The 17,544-nt window shown below is 41.6% G+C and overlaps 1 protein-coding gene across 2 annotated transcripts in view; it reads left to right on the top strand.

Moving 5' to 3' along the window:
* The first annotated feature begins 457 nt into the window (after nt 1-457).
* POLD3 (polymerase (DNA-directed), delta 3, accessory subunit) overlaps nt 458-17,544 on the top strand; it is a 51,523-nt gene continuing 34,436 nt past the window's right edge. Inside the window, exons 1-3 of one of the 2 annotated variants that reach the window (XM_011996178.1) lie at nt 458-638; nt 1,984-2,039; nt 14,537-14,639. In XM_011996178.1, coding sequence (XP_011851568.1) covers nt 579-638; nt 1,984-2,039; nt 14,537-14,639 — 219 coding nt within the window. In that variant the 5' untranslated portion in view covers nt 458-578. Of the gene's footprint in view, nt 957-1,983; nt 2,040-14,536; nt 14,640-17,544 lie in introns of both variants that reach the window. The other variant, XM_011996177.1, reaches the window with a different exon arrangement.

Below are 17,544 nucleotides of genomic sequence, written 5' to 3'. Positions count from 1 at the left end.
TCTATCCGAAACACTCAGCCTCTCCTCATCCCCTTTGGAAAAACCTTCCCTAATTTCTCAACTCTGAGGGATTATAACAGGCAGTACTTCTCCCCAGTTGGCAGCACTACTAAAATTACTTGTTTTCAATAGTCTCCCTTTTATCCGGGCTTTCCCGGGTTTCATCACCCGCAGCCAATCTCGGTAGGGAAATATTATATCCAACGACATCTGTTGAGAGACCATATTCACTAATGTTTATTACAGTATAATAATAACAATTGTTCTATTTTATCGTTAGTTATTTTTGTTAATCTCTTACTGTGCCTAATTTATAAATTAAACTTTAACATAAGCACGTAGGTATAGGAAAAAACTACCCAAGAGGCCCCATACTTCGTTGTTTCCCACTAGCTCTGCCTACTTCAGTCTGCGCCGTCTCCATAACTAGTTTGACTCGCTGAGGGCCGCCGTAGTGCGTCGCTTCCGTTGCCGGGGAAACGACCCGGGACCTGGGAGGGAGCAAAGACGTTTCCCGCCGGCGGGAGCTGTGTCTGTGGTTGAGAGGGGCTAGAGGCGGGTCCCAGCGCTGCCGCACCATGGCGGACCAGCTTTATCTGGAAAATATAGACGAGTTCGTCACGGACCAAAACAAGATCGTGAGCAGCTACTACTGGGGAACGCGGGCGTGCGACCGGGGTCCTGGGCCCGGCTGGGGTGGCGGGAGCCTTGACTCTCTCTGCGGTGGCTTCGTGGGGAGCAGGGGGAGACAGGTCCCTACGAGGGGACCTGGGCGAGCTCTGCGCCCCAGGGCGAGCGAGGACTCGTCGGGAAGGTCCTCCGGCACACACGGAAGTCCGTGTCCCTTGGGTGGGCGTGCTCTGAACAGAGCCTGGGGCTGGAGCCGCGGAGACCGGGCGCGGAGGGAGGGCCGTTGGCTGAGTATTTCTAAGGCGTCCCTACACCTATCTTTTAAGGTGGTTGGCGTTTAAAGTTTTACGTTTATAATTGAGGAAATCGTGTCTTAACTGTGTTAAATTACAAGTTGTGTAACCTCCAGATACTGTTTCCTCTTCCTGGAAATTTAAGCATTGCTAGAGGTTTGACCCGCCTCACAGGGGTGCCGTAAAGATCAAGCGAGATGATGGATGTGAGTGCACTTTTCAAACCTTGATGATCGAGTGCATGCTGTGTGCCAAGGCACTTTAATCTTTACAGTGACCTCCCCGCACCCTACCCCAGGTCGGTGGTGGTATCCTTAGATGAGGAAATTGAATCTGAGGGGCTAAATAACTTGTTTATTTCCGGTTGGTAAGGGATAGGCAATTTTTCAACCTACGTCTGTCCTCTTACTAATACTTTCTTCTACATCACACTACCTTTGCCTAACCTGTGCAAGTCTTCTAACTATTGGAAGCTTGACATTTGGAATTGGAGAGACTTTGAGAGAAGAGAGTGCAGGCATCCTGGGTCTAGAAGGGATGAAGGCTTGATGCTGGTAGTTCCCAATCTGATCTCTTATAAAAATATTTACCCTCTTTGTTCATTTCCTGACCCCTGCACCACCTGCGCCCTTTAATGTTTGCATGGGTGCAACTTTCTTTAGAAGTTTCTGAGACATAACATTTCAAAGTCATCTATCTTCTGCGTGAGTTTTAGGATGGCTTTGGCTGGTGGTCCCAAAAAAAAGACATCATGAGGAAAGGGCCTAAGTAAAACAAGGAATGTGAGGAAAATGAGAGCTTTTTCTGCTAGGTATGTTCAACCTGTCTTGTTAGATTATTTTTCATTACTTCATGAAACAAACTTACTAGCATTTTTAAGATAAGTAACTTGGTCCTGCCTACCCAGATAGATAGTTCTTGGCAAAGCTGCAGTGGCATTTGTTGTAATTTATAAGGCATAACCGTCTAAGAATAGGAATCTTTAGGAACAGACACTCGGGACTGATCTGCACTCTGGAGTCATCTAATAAAACATTTGAAAATGTTTTTCTTCTTACAGGTGACATACAAATGGCTGAGCTATACACTAGGGGTTCATGTTAACCAGGCCAAACAGTAAGTCCAAGTTACTACCAATTTTAATCACATTGGAGTTTTTTGTTTTGTTTTTTGTTGTGCTTTGCTTTTAACTCTACAGATAGCCTATAGATTAGAGCTAATTTTCTGGGTAAATGAAAATAATACTCTTTTTACTACCTTTTGTCTTGTTTAAAATATTGGTGGACTTGTATTAGGTTGGTGCAAAAATAATCATGGTTTTTGCCATTACTTTTGCAGCAACCCAAATATATAAAGGTATGATGGTAAATTTATTGGATTTATTTGCAGCCTTGGGCTCTGGTTAACATCACTTTGTTAATTCAAATTTATTAAATGGCCTGCCCAGTTCTGTTTACATCTCAGATTTGTATGTTTGTTTCTTACATCTTCACTATGTTTTCACATGTTTTTCTTAGGCCCGTTTCTGGATGTTATTGAAATGCTTCCATAATGAGGTCAACAGGTGTTTGACACAAGCTGTATGACAGTATAAGAGATGGGAGAACTATTTAAGTGAAACTGAAAAGAATATGTTTAGGCTGGTGCAGAACATTATTCTTCTTGAATTTTGCCATATCACCTTTTCTTACTGAAACCTGTGATCCAGTTTGAAACCAGAGGGGAAAAGGCAAGCTTTTGAAATAACTTTAGAATGTTTTGACCTGCATAGGTGCCAGTATCATCTATGTCCCAAAGGGGGGAATTAGTAAACAGGTTGAGGACACAAATATTGGGTTAATTGCTCATTTAGTTTGTTTTATTCCTAAGGATGGTCTGAGTTTTCTCTATTCTTTGAGTCGTACAAACTTTTTTTTTTCTTTTTCTTTTTTTTGAGAGAGAGCCTTGCTCTGTCACCCAGGCTGGAGTGCAGAGGCGTGCTCTCAGCTCACTGTAACCTCCGCCTCCCAGGTTCAAGCAATTCTCCTGCCTCAGTCTCCCAAGTAGCTGGGATTACAGGCGCCCACCACCACACCCAGATAATTTTTATATTTTTAGTAGAAATGGGATTTCACTATGTTGGCCAGGCTGATCTCAAACTACTAACTTCAAATGATCCGCCTGCCAAAGCCTCCCAAATTGCTGGGATTACAGGTGTGAGCCACCATGCCTGAAGGAGCCATAGGAATCTTTGAGCCTTAAGAACATTCCACAAGTCTTAGAAAGTTCCTAGTCTCTAGAATGGGTTGCTTTGACTCTATCTGGGTTAGTGTTAGACAGGTTTAGGAGTCTGATTTTGGCGGTGATGGTTAGGCTTTCAAACCTGAAAGTCTTAGCCTAGGAATAGATTGGGACTGGTTTTGACTGAGATTGCACAAGAGCAGCTGGCCCAAACCCAAGAGGTTCAGTTAACTTTGGGAATGGATACCTATGGGTTATTGTTCATTGTGGTTATGGATGTTTAAAGTGAAATTAGGCAACTATTACTAAGCCTATTGGGATACAAAGGTGTATACTGTGAACTAGAGTTCCCTAAAGGTGAAATGAAGATGCCTGCAATTTTACTGTAGCTACCTGATTACCTCTAATTTTTGTAGCATTAATGCACTGTCTAGCTCCTGCCTATCTACCCAACTTCATCTCATACCACTTTCTACCTCACTTACTATAGTCTAGCCATATTTGCCTTTCTGTTCTCCAAATATGCAAGCTTATTCTCACTTTAGGATCCCTCTGTCTGGAATGCTCTTTCAGCTGTCCTCATCCTTCAGATTTCAGCTCAGATTTTACATGTTACCACTTGTAAGGAATCTTACTAATCCTCTATTTCAAGTATCCCCACCCCTCCCCAACTCTGTCATATCATTCTGTTAATTTCTTTAGTAATTCTCCCTTTAAAAAGTTTATTGAGATATAATTCACCAATTTAAGGTGTATAATTCAGTAGTTTTTAGTATATTCACAGAGTTGTGTAACCATCACCACAGTTTTATAACATATTCATCACTCGAAAAAGAAACTACCCACTATCACTCACTTACCATTTCTCCCTTACCTCTATGCCCTCAGCCCTAGACAACCACTAATCTTTCTGCCTATAGATTTGCCTGTTCTGAATATGTTGTATAAATGGAATCATATATAGTCTTATAATGTCTGTTTTTTTTTTCACTTAGCATGCATCACTACTTAATTTGTTCTTATGGCTAAATAATATTCCATTATATAATTTATTAGTTTCCAAGGGCTGCCGTAACAATATACTACAAATTGGGTGGCTTAAGACAACAGATATTTAATATCTTATAGTACTGGAGGCTAGAAGTAAAAATCAAGGTGTTGGCGGGGCTGTGTGCTGTCTCTGAAATCTATAGGAAAGAATCTTATTCTTTACTTTTTCCCACCTTTGGTGGTTTGCTGGCAATCATTCGCATTGGCTTGTAGCTGCGTAATTCCAATCTCTGCCTTCATTGTCATGGCATTCTCCCTGTGTGTCTGTATCTTTGCATGTGTATCTTATATGAACACCAGTCATATTGAATTACGAATCCACCCTACTCCAATATGACCTCGTCTTAACTAATTACATGTGCAATAACTCTATTTCTAAATAAGGTCACATTTTAAGGTATTGGGGGTTAGGGCTTCACCATATCTTTTGGGAGACATGATTCAGTCTCCAAATATATATGAATACAACAAATTTTGTTTATTCATCATTAATAGACATTTGGGTTATTTCCATATTTTGACTGCTATGAATGATGCTGTTATGAACATTCATGTATAAAACATTCATGTATAAGTGTTTATATGAACATATATTTTCAGTTATCTTGAGTATATGTATTAGTTCCTTCTCATGCTGCTATGAAGACATACCTGAGATTGAATTTATAAAGACGAGGTTTAATTGACTCACAGTTCCGCATGGCTGGGGAGGCCTCAGGAGACTTGGCGGAAGGCATCTCTTCACAGGTTGGCAGGAGAGAGAATGAGTGTCGAGCGAAGTGGGAAGCCCCTTGTAAAACCATCAGATCTCGTGAGAACTCACTATCATGAGAAGAGCTTGGGGGAACTGCCCCCATAATTCAGTTATCTCCACCTGGTCCTGTCTTTGATACATGGGGATTATTACAATTCAAGTTGAGATTTGGGTGGGGACACAGCCAAACCATATCAGTATCTGTACCTAGGATTGGAATTGCTGGGTTATAATTCTGTATTTAACATTTGGAGGAACTGACAAACTATTTTTCAAAATGGCTACACTGTCTTACCGTCCTAACAGTATATGAGTATTTCAGTTTCTCCACATTCTGATCAACACTGACACTTTTTTTTTCCCTTAGACTTCTCGTGGATGAATTCTCTTTTTTTTTTTTGAGATGGGGTTTCACTATGTTGCCCAGGCTGGATTTGAACTCAAGGATCCTCCCGCCTCAGCCTCCCAAGTAGCTCTACGGGTGTACATCACCACACCTGGCTAAAACTTTTTGTTATGTCTTATTTTAACCATCCTAGCAGATGTGAAGTGGTATCTCATAAATGATGTTGATTTGCATTTTCCTAATGACTAATGATGCTGAATATCTTTTCATACACGTCTTGGCCATTTGTATATCTTTGGAGAAATGATATTCAAAATTTTGCCCATTTCTGTCATTGGGTATTTTTGGTTGTTTTTGAGTTTTAAGAGTTCTTTATAGGTTCTGAATATAAGACCCCGATTGAAAAATGATTTGCAAAAATTTTCTACCATTCTGTGGATTGTCTTTGTACTTTCTTGATGGTGTGTTTTGAAGTGCAGACATTTGTTGTTGTTGTTGTTTGAGACAGAATGTCATTCTATTGCCCAAGCTGGAGTGCAGTGGTGTGATCTCAGCCCACTTCTGCCTTGACTTCCCTGGGCTCAGGTGATTTTCCCACCTCAGCCTCCCAAGTAGCCAGGACTACAGGTGCATGCCACCACACTCAGCTAATTTTTTTATTTTTTGTAGAGATGGAGTCTCGCCATGTTTCACAGGCTGGTCCCAGGCTGGTCTTGAACTCCTAGGCTCAAGCCCCTGCCTTGGCCTCCCAAAGTGCTAGGATTACAGACATGAGCCACATGCCTGGCCAATGGAAGTTTTTATTGCTGATGAAGTCCAATTTATTTATTTTTCCTTTTGTTGCTTATGCTTTTTTAAGTTTAAATTTTAAAAGGATTAATTTTTTTTTATCTTATTTTTTTTTTTTTAGTAGAAACGAGATCTCGCTATGTTGCCCAGGCTGGTCTCAAACTCCTGATCTCAAGTGATCCTTCCACCTTGGCCTCCCAAAATGCTGGAATTACAGATACGAGCCACTGTGCCTGGCCTAAGAAGATTTTTTTTTTTTTTTTTTTTTTTAAGACAGAAGCCTTGCTCTGTCGCCTAGGCTGGAGTCCAATGGCGTGATCTCGGCTCACTGCAACCTCCACCTCTCTAGTTCAAGCCATTCTCCTGCCTCAGCCTCCCAGGTAGCTGGGACTACAGGCATGTGCCACTACGCCCTGCCAATTTTATTGTATTTTTAGTAGAAATGGGGTTTCACCATGCTGGCCAGGCTGGTCTCGAACTCCTGACCTCAAGTGATCTGCTTGCCTTGGCCTCCTAAAGTGCTGGGATTACAGATGTGAGCCATCGTGTCCAGCCAAGATTTTTTAAATTGACAAGTTAAGTTGTATGTATTTATTGTGTACAACATTATATTTTGAAGTCTATGTACGTTGTGGAATAGTTAAATCTAGCTGATAAATGTATTACATCACAGTTATTTTGGTGGTAAAAACATTTAATGTCTACCATCTTTGCATTTTTCAAGAATATAATATATCATCGTTAACTGTAGTCACCATGCTATACAGTAGAGCTCTTGAACTTATTCCTGTCTAATGGTAATTATGTATCCTTTGAACGACATCTCCCCATTCCCCCTCCGCTAACCACCTCAGCCTATGGAAAGAAAATTCTGCTTTCTACTTCTGTGAGATCAACTTTTACAGATTCCACAAATGAGTGAGATCATGTGGTATTTGTCTGTGTCTGGCTTATTTCAGTTAACATAGTCTCTTCCAGGTTCATCCATTTTGTTGCAAATGATAGGATTTTATTCATTTTTATGGCTGAATAGTATTCCATTGTGTATATACACTCTATTTCCTTTATGCATTTATCCGTTAATGGACATAGGTTGATTCCATATCTTGGCTATTGTAAATAGTGCTGCAATAAGCATGTGAGTGCAAATATCTCTGACATACTGATTTCATTTCCTTTGGATGCATATTCATAGTGGGACTGCTGGATCATACAGTAGCTCTATTTTTGATATTTTGAGGAACCTCCATACCGTTTTACACAATGGCTGTATTAATTTACATTCCCACCAACAGTGTATAAGCATTCTCTTTTCTCCATACCCTTGCTGTGTTTTCTTTCTGATGTGTTGCATATGCTTCTGACATAGTATCTAAGAAGGCTTTGCCTAACCCAGGGTTGTGAAGATTTACTCCTGTGCTTTTTTTCTAAGATTTCTTAGTTTTTGCACTTACATTTAATTCTGTAATCCACTTAGAGTTTAAAAAAAAATCATTTTTATCACTATATTTAAGTTTTCTACAGATCATGTGCTTGTCAACATCATTATTATTATTGTTTTGAGACAGCGTTTCACTCTGTTGCCCAGGTGGAAAGGCAGTGGCGCAATTTTGGCTCACTGCAACTTTGGCCTCCCAGGCTCAAGTGATTCTCCCTCCTCAGCCTCCCGACTAGCTGGACCTACAGGTGCACGCCACCACACCTGGCTACTTTTTGTATTTTTTGTAGAGATGGGGTTTCACTGTGTTGCACAGGCTGGTCTTGAACTCCCGGGCTGAAGCCATCCTCCTGCCTTGTCCTCCAAAGTGCTGGGATTGCAGATATGAGCCACTGCACCTGGCCATGTACTTGTTAACATTAGAAATGCTTCAGTCAGGTGGGTGTGGTGGCTCAGTTGTATTAGTCCCAACACTTGAGGAGGCTGAGGTGGGAGAATTGCTTGAGCCCAGGAGTTCAAGGCGAGCCTGGGCAACATAGTGAGACCCCCATCTTTATAAAAAGGTTTTTTAAAACAGAAGTTGGGTGTGGTGGCATGCACCTGTAGTCTTAGCTACTCGGAAGGCTGAGGCAGGAGAATTGTCTGAGCCCAGTAGTTCAAGGCCGCAGTGAGCTATGATCCCATCTGGGTGACAGAGCAAGACCCTGTCTCTAAAACAGAAAGGGAGAGAGAAAAAAGGAAGGAAGGAAGGGAGGGAGGGAGGGAGGAAAGGAAGGAAGGAGAAATGCTTTAGTCGTTATAGTAAGACTATACTAAAGCTTTCAGATTAGGTGTTAGTTCAAGCTAATTTTTAAATGAATCACTGAAATGTATAAATATTGACTATATCTTCTAGGAATTACTTGGAGTTAATTTTTTGTGTATGGTGTAAGGAAAGGGTCCAGCATCATTTTTTTGCACATGGGTATATGGTTATCCCAGCATTTTATAATTCATATTATTGTCTTGGCATTTTTTGCTTATTGTATGTCTTTTGCCACTAGAATATAAACTCGATGAAGGCAGGAAACTTGTCAGGTTCATCGCTGTTCTGATTACTATTGTTGTATCAGAAATCACCCCAAAATGTAGTGCCTGGAAACATCATTTTATTATGCTCATAGAATCTTTTGCTTTGGAATTTGGATAGGGCACAGTGGGAATGGCTTATGTCTGTTCCGTGATGTCTGGCATCCCCACTGGAAAGTCTCAATAACTGGAACCTGGTCATCTCTAGGCATCTTTAAGCACATGTCTGGCTGTTGCTTCTGGCCATCTGTTGGGACTTTCGCAGGGGCAGTGGACTAGAGTGCTTGCATGTGGTCTATGTATATGGCCTGGGCTTCCTCACAGCCTGGTGTCTCCAGGTAGTCGGACTTCTTACATAGCAGCTCAAGGCTCCGAAAACTTGTGTTCCAGCACAGTGTAGAGCCGATTGCCTTTTCTGACTAGCCTCAGAAGTCAAGCAGTGAATCACTGGCCATACCAGATTCAAGGGGTGGACTCTACTTCTCAATGAGAGAATGTAGAAGAGCATATGGAATGGGAGATGCTGTCTCAGCCATCTTTGGAAAATATAATATGCCACAATTATTCTCTCTTCAGTGTCAGACACACAATGAATGCCAATACATATTTATTGAATGAATACCAAGCACTATGGTTTATGTTTGTTTGTTTTGAAATAGAGTCTCACTCTTATCACCCAGGCTGGAGTGCAGTGGTTCAAACATGGCTTCCTGTAGCCTTGACCTCCTGGGCTCAAGGGATCCTCCCACCTCAGCCTTGTGAGTAGCTGGGACCACAGGTACATGCCACCATGCTAGCTGATTTTTTTATTTTGGAGAGATGGGATCTTGCCATGTTGACCAGGCTGGTCTTGAATGTCTGGACTCAAGCAGTCCTCCTGCCTCAGCATTCCAAAGTACTGGAATTATAGGCATGAGCCACCAAGCTCGGCCTCACTATTTTCACAAACATTTCTCTCACATAATTTTTTTTTTTTTTTTTTGATGGAGTCTTGCTCCGTCACCCAGGCCAGAGTGCAGTGGTGGAACTTGGCCCACTGTAACCTCTGCCTTCCAGGTTCAAGTGATTCTCCTGCTTCAGCCTCCCAAATAGTGGGGATTACAGGCACCCGCCACCATGCCCGGCTAATTTTTGTATTTTTAGTAGAGACAGGGTTTCACAATCTTGGCCAGGCTGGTCTTGAACTCCTGACCTGGTGATCCGCCCGCCTCGGCCTCCCAAAGTGCTGAGATTACAGGCTTGAGCCAGTGTGCCTGGCCTCATACTGTTTTCTTTAGCATTATTTCAGGCTATGTCATACAATAGTAAACCTGACAGACAAGCCCACCCCCCACCCCCACCAATTGATTTAAACAAGATAATTTCAGATTGTGAAAATGCTGTGAAAGAATTAAGTTAGGTTAGAGAAAGCAGTATGGGCAATACATTGTACTCATCCTGGGGAACATTATGGGTGGAACTGATCAGGAGGGAAGATTAATAAATTAAAATGGGAAGCTATAATTAATCATACGTGTAGGAAGTGTATCTTGTAAGAAGTCATATATGTTGTTATTCTTTTTTTTTTTTTTTTGAGATGGAGTCTTGCTCTATTGCCCAGGCTGGAGTGCACACAATCTCGACTCACTGCAACCTCCGCCTGCCGGATTCAAGCAATTCTCCTGCCTCAGCCTCCCAAGTAGCTGGGGCTACAGGCATGTGCCACCATGCCTGGCTAACTTTTTGTATTTTTAGTAGAGATGGGGTTTCACCTTGCTGGCCAGGCTGGTCTCGAACTCCTGATCTCGTGATCTGCCTGCCTCGGCCTCCTAACATTTTGGGATTACAGGCGTGAGCCACTGTGCCCAGCCTGTTGTCATTCTTATTTAAGAATATTTTACATTTTGTTTATTAAAAAATGTTTGGCTTAGGCTGGGCGCGGTAGCTAATGCCTGTAATCCTAGCACTTTGGGAGGCCGAGGCGGGCGGATTGCCTGAGCTCAGGAGTTTGAGACCAGCCCGGGCAACATGATGAAACCCCGTCTCTACTAAAATACGAAAAAGTAGCCAGCGTGTGCCTGTAGTCCCAGCTACTTGGGAGGCTGAGGCAGGAAAATTGCTTCAACCTGGAGGCAGAGATTGCAGTGAGCTGAGATCGCACCACTGCACTCCAGCCTGGCGACAGAGCAAGACTCTTATCTCCCAAAAAAAAAAAAAAAAAAAATATGGCTTAGATTAGGTAAAACATGTTTTAGACTCAAAAAAATAGGCAGGAATTCTTTCCTTTTTTTTTTTTTTTGAGATGGAGTTTTGCTCTTGTTGCCCAGGCTGGAGTGCAATGGTACAAGCCTGGCTCACTGCAACCTCTGCCTCCCAGGTTCAAGCAATTCTCCTGCTTCAGCCTCCTGAGTAGCTGCGATTACAGGCATGCACCACCACGCCCGGCTAATTTTGTATTTTTAATAGAGATGAGGTTTCTCTATGTTGGTTAGGCTGGTCTCGAACTCTCGACCTCAGGTGATCCGCCTGCCTTGGCCTCCCAAAGTGCTGGGATTACAGATGTGAGCCACCGTGTCCGGCCGCAGGAATTCTTTTTTAAAATAGGAGTTTGCTTTGAATTTTCTGTTATTAATATAAGAGAGAAGAACTGGGGTCAATTTGGGGAGACAGGTACATAGAGGACAATGACTGATGATATGGGCAGGACTATTAGTTGTGGATAAAAAATACTGCATTTGGCCAGCAAGCTTGAGAGCATCTTGGGCATGGTACCTGCCTATCACGTCTTCCCTTAGCATGGTCCAAACTAGCATCAACAAACCAAAATGTTCGTCGATCTGTTAGCTCATTTATTCTTCTAACACAATTGTTGTAATGGAAAGAAACATCAAAGGGCAAAGAGGAGGAATCAGCAAAAATCCTGACTAGGGCACCTTTTTGTACTCAAGGAGTTAACAGTCCAGAGCGGATGCCTCATATGTAAAATAAGTAGTTAGAATGCAGGATGATACATGCTGTAATAATGGATATGAGATAAGATTTGTTAGAGCTTAGAAGGCAGAGGCTCATTGTCTAGGCATGATGGCTTACTCCTGTAATCCCAGCATTTTGGGAGGCCAAGGCAGGAAGATCGCTTGAGCCCAGGGGTTCGAGGCCAGGCTGGCAGAAGGAGGGGCATATACAAAGGAATAAAGGGAACTGTAGAATGTTTCATAAGGATGAAGGTAGTGTAGATATGATGGGGAATGGTCAGAGATACAGGGCCCAGAACGAGAAGGGTTTTACCTGTCATACCTAGAGATTTGAAGTTGATCCTTAGGGGATGAGAAGCTACTGAAAGCTTTGTTACACTTATTATTATTATTATTATTTTGTCTTTTTTTACCCCCGCTTTTTGTGGAGAACGGGATCTCACTATATTGCCCAGGCAGGTCTCAAACTCCTGGGCTCAAGCTATCCTCCCGCCTCTGCCTCCCTGAGAGCTGGGATTACAAACGTAAGCCACCGTGCCTGGCGCTACTGAAAGATTTATAACAAGGAATTATATTTCAGGCAAGACTCTCTAGCAACTTTTTCAACATCAACAGTGACTAATAGGCATTGCAAATTTAATATGCCCCAAAACCTAACTCCTGACTTCTCCCCTCAACACCTGCTTTTCCTGCTTTTCCCCTATCTCGGTGAATTGCAGCTTGCTTCTTTGGGTTGCCTAGTGCAGTCATTTTTGACTCTTCTTTCTCTTACACCTCACCACAGTATATCAGCAAATCTTCTTGTTTCTCACTTTAAAATATACCCAGAATTCATCCACTAATTACTATCTGCACTGCTACCGCCCCAAACTGAGCCACCAATCATCTCTAGGCTGGGTTATTGCAATAGCCTCCTAACTGGTCTCCTTGCTTCTTCCCTTGCTCCCCTACAGTATATCGTCCACATAACCTCAGATCCTTCCAAAAGGTGAGATCATGTTACCTCTGCTCTCAAGTTTCTAATGGCTTCTTAAAGTCCTATGGTAGCCACAAAGCCCTATGTGCCTGGCACTCTGCCCTCTCTCGCCTACTACTGTCCTTATTTCACTGCAGCACACTGGCCTCCTTTCTTTTCCTTGGATCTTGCTGACCGTCCTGCGTCAGAACCTTGGCATTTGTTGGACTGTCTGCCTAGAACATTGTTTCCCAAGATATCCACCTTGCTGGCTCCCTCCCTCTGTGCAGGGCTCTGCTAATGAGGCCTTCCCTAATCACCTTATATAAAATAGCAAAACTTCTCAGGCACCCTCTGTCCTCCTTACCTTACTTAATTTTGTTTCCATAAACTTACTGTCATCTGAGATTATATATATTTATTGTGTGTCTCATTTCTAGAATGTAAGCTCTAAGAGCAGACTTGCTTTATTCACTATTCTGTCACTAAGGCATAGAACATAAAGTAATCACTCGGTAAAGTTTTGTTGACTGAATGACTTGATTTGCATTTTTTAAACTTCACTTTGGCAGCATCATGGATAATGAAGGTGAAGTGGGGAGGAGAAGAGGAATTGATACTTGGAATTGAAATAGTCTAGTCAAGAGATTTGGAGGGCATGGAGTCAAGAATTACTTGGGAAGGAGAGCTGATGAGACTTGGCAACTCACTGGATAGGAAGAAGTGAAGGATAATGACTCCCAGATTTCTGGCTTGGGTGGTTTGAGCAGATGATGTTATAGTCAGGGATGGATGAAATAAACCGAGGAAAATATGTAGTAGGGTGACCAGCCACCCTGGGTTTGCCCAGGATGGTCGATTTTGTTACTGCAAGTTCCACATCCCAAGAAACCCCTCAGACCCAGGCAGACAGGAATGGTCAGTCACTCTAATACATAGAGTGAAAAGATAGCTGAAGGCAGAACACCAACAGTTAAGGAAAGGGAGGAGGTAGAGAAGTCTCTTCAGAAAGTGAAGCAGAAGCAGTGAGAGGGGTAGCAGGAGACTCAGTGGGTCATGGTTTTATGGAAGCTGAGAGAGCAGGCTCTTCAAGAAGAGAGTGAACAGCAATGTAGGTTGAGGTTCTCTGGGGATTTTTAAATTTCTAGCTGTGCTTGGCAGAAGTATATTATAGAGAGACTGTAAATGTTTCTCGAAATAAAAGACATGTTATGTCTCTTTTTGTTGTTTTTAAACTGGACTGTTGAAGGGAGCCAACTTCTGATACTTGCTGGATCATAGGGTAAAAATGAATTTAGAGATTTTACTAAAAGCAGCATTATTTCTGCATTTAGTATTTGGCTATCTCAGGTTAATGAATTATTCTGAATACTGGGCGACGTGAGTAAGCTGTTACATTCTGCAATTCTGAATCGGCATTAAATCTGAGTAATCTTAAAATTGGAATTTCAGAGCTGGACATTTGTGATCATATACTTAGTAGTTCTTAATGTTTTGGAGTAATTCACTCTTCAGAATCCATCGAAAACTCTCACACATCTCCTCCCAAAAAAGCACATAAACATTTGCTGAAACTTTAGGGTTGGAGGGTTATAGATGGCCACCTGAATCCCAGGTTAAAAGAATCACTAATCTAATATAACCCTCCTGTTCACACCTTGGGATATTAAGAGGCCTAGACAAATTAATTATCTTATCCAGAGCTTAGACAGTTACCAGACTACTTCTTGATTCAGTGTTCTATTTATTATGTATCATTGTCACTGTTTTAATGCAGGTTCAGTCCCTCTTCGTCTATTATTAATCTTATTTCAGTTAATACACTGATCACTGTGCCAGCTCCATACAAGTGGACTCTACTCCCCATGTCCTGTCTACAGTCCATCCTTTTTTTAACTGACCATAAGCCAAGCAAAAATGCTACTGTTCAGAAAATTTGATGGACTACCAGATTTCATATATCTTTTAAGTCATTAATTAAGAGTTGATCATGTAAGAACTCTTACTGATGACTTACTTGTGGCTTGTTTTCTTTGGAACAGGATGCTGTATGATTATGTTGAAAGGAAACGAAAAGAAAATTCAGGAGCCCAGCTGCATGTTACCTATTTGGTGTCTGGCAGTCTCATTCAGAATGGACATTCCGTAAGTTCTCAGAGCCTTGTAATGAGCTTAAATGTGTTTGTGTTATGAGGAGTGTTATAACATAGTTTAGGGGAGAGAAAAAAACCAAGATTCTGTGTTATAGTAGTTTTAAAGAGCTGTTTGATGGTGATGATTATTTTGGGTGTTTAGACTAAATCTAAAACTGAGAAGTTTGGGTAATATCTTGGCTGTGATGCAGAGACTGTATCATTATTATGCAATAAGATGTTAGGAGACTGCTTCTGTTATTCCCTGTATCTCTTTTTCCCTCTTGAAGGTATATGGGGAACAATGGTGCTTAATTTTACACCTGTTCAAATTTCGAATCACGAATACAAGTGTTCAAAAATTATAATTTCTTTAACTGAACTTCATTTTAATTTTGAACATTCATTTGGGTAGGCTTACGTCTAAGTGCCTAAAGGGTAAGGGTTTTTGGCAGGAGCATGGCTAATGCAGTGCATAGGGTGGGAACATTTTATTCTCCTTCCTCTTCTTTTTGTAGTCCCACCTGGTATCTGGTCATCTGGCACCGCAGGTGACTGCTGGATTTCATCATCCTGACTGTAAAGCTTTCTCAGGTCTGCTTGATTTTTTTCTTAGCTATTTTCATGTCCCTCTCAGGGGCACAGGGATCATTCTGTTACTCCCATGCCTTGGTGGGTACCAGAAGCTCTGCTAAAATGGCTTGTTCCCTCTCCTGCACCACACTGGGCCTTGGGAACTTTAATAATTCCCCTCTCTGGCGTCCTCCCAAAAGTAAGGCATACCTCCTCTGTTCTCACTTCCTCAAACTTCCTGTCTGAAGGTTCTTTTGGGCATAAAAAGCCCCGTGGGACTTTGCCCAAAGGTCAGGTGGCCCCTTCTCAAAGATCTACTACGTTTTCCTCTTTCCTTTGATTTTCCCTCAGAATCATAAGTTCAGAGCCCTGATTTGTCAAAATATTGACTGGATTTGTTTTTTAGCAATTGAGTCTCAAGCATGTGAGATTTAAAACTGAAATGTCAGGCTGGGTACAGTGCCTCGCTCCTGTAATCTCAGCCCTTTGGGAAGCTGGGTTGGGAGAATCACTTGAGCCCAGGAGTTCGAGACCAGCCTGGGCAACCTAGCGAAACCCCATCTCTACAAAAAATACAAAAACTAGCCGGGCATGGTGGCATGCGCCTGTAGTCCCGCCTGCTCAGGAGGCTGAAGTGGGAAGGATCACTTGAGCCCATAAGGTCAAGGCTGCAGTGAGCTGTGATTGCACCACTGTACTCCAGCTTGGGTGATATAAAATAAAACTGGAATGTCCGTTTAGTAATTTACAAGGAGCAACAAAACTGCTAGAAGGATCAGATACTTAATACTCTCTAGCCAACATATTCTTTTCTTGTTTGCAAGCTATTTGGCAAGCCAAATGATAACCAAGATATTTGCAAGTGTAAAATAAGATGTCTTTTATATCTCTGAAGCAAAGTTAAACAGATGTGACTCATTTACTTTCAGAGATAAACCTGCCTCCGGAGTTCTGCCACTCTAGAGCTCTTGAATGGTTATTGTCAAAGATTATAGCTGATTGTCATATTTTCTTCTGTTTACAGGGTCAACTAACCTTCTGTCTCTTTCTTTAGTTATGTCAGTACCCTCAATCTAGTCATATTTAAGCCTTTACTTGGGAATCTTTATATTTCTTTAAAGCAGTAATTTTTTTTCTTTTTTTGGTCACTGAGAATCTGAAAGAAAAATGCATTTGTTGATATTCATAAAATTTTGAGTTCATGGATCTTCTGGAATAGGATCCCAAGTTAATAATTTGTGTTTTAAGATAATATAGATTTTTACTCAAACTGACCCATTATAACAGGGGCTCTTAATTTAGGATTCTTGGACAGTCTTCATGGTTGGTCTTCAGAGTCCAGAGTTTTCTTGGATGACACTGAAAGTGTTCAAATTGTGTTCCTCAGTGCATATTTCTGAGACCATTTTTCAAAATGATGTATAACCTATAATCAGTTAAAAACTTCTAAGCCATGGCTTGCTTATAAAAAGGTTTTCTGTTTCTAAGTATAAGATGGCATTTAAATTCTGCCTATCTTTTTTTAGCAGGAGAATGCTTTTTCAAACAAAATCTTAATCAGAGTTCTATATGTAAAATTTATTAAGAGCGTGGTTGCTGTGGTTGAAGTGGTTGTGAGGATTTTGGAGCCCTGGACTTGCCCTCCCAATAGCCTCACTGGGAAGCTCTGTGGAGCCCTGTGGAATTAATTGACCAAATGTGGATGCTTACCTATGCTTTTTTTCCCTTAAAGGGAATCCTAAGGAAAGGCAAATTCTTAAGCATTATGTCAGGTTTTGTTCTTTTAATTCTTGTATTAATAATTTCCTTTTCAAGTTTTTAGTGCTTCTAGAAAGAAAAAAGACATTACACGGCTTTGTATGGGATTTTTAATCATTTTTATTTTTATTTATTTTTTGAGACAGGGTCTCACTTTGTCACCCAAGCTATAGTGCAGTGGCAGAATCTCGGTTCACTGTAGCCTCAACCTCCTGGGTTTAAGCCATCCTCCTGCCTCAACCCCGTAAGTAGCTGGGATTACAGGTGCTCGCCACCATGCCCAGCTAATTTTTGTATTTTTTGTAGGGGTAGGGTTTTGTCACGTTGCCCAGGCTGGTCTCGAACTTCTAAGCTCAAGTGATCTGCCCTTCTCGGCCTTTCAAAGTGCTAGGATTACAGAAGTGAGCCACTGTGCCTGACCTGGATTTTTTTTAATGTAAATAATTTTTATTTTTCCAATGATTATTATAAAAAATGTTTAAAAATATATAGAACGTGAAAGCTTCCTTCAAATCTCATTCCAGAGATTCTTCCAGAGGATTATTTGAAAATTTCAAGGAAATGTTTGGCTGGTTCTTTTTGTAATG

The sequence above is a fragment of the Mandrillus leucophaeus genome, unplaced genomic scaffold, assembly GCF_000951045.1.
Source record: "Mandrillus leucophaeus isolate KB7577 unplaced genomic scaffold, Mleu.le_1.0 Scaffold504, whole genome shotgun sequence".
NCBI lineage: Eukaryota > Metazoa > Chordata > Mammalia > Primates > Cercopithecidae > Mandrillus > Mandrillus leucophaeus.
The sequence above is the reverse complement of the archived record's forward strand: the minus strand, read 5'-3'. Positions and strand labels throughout refer to the sequence as shown.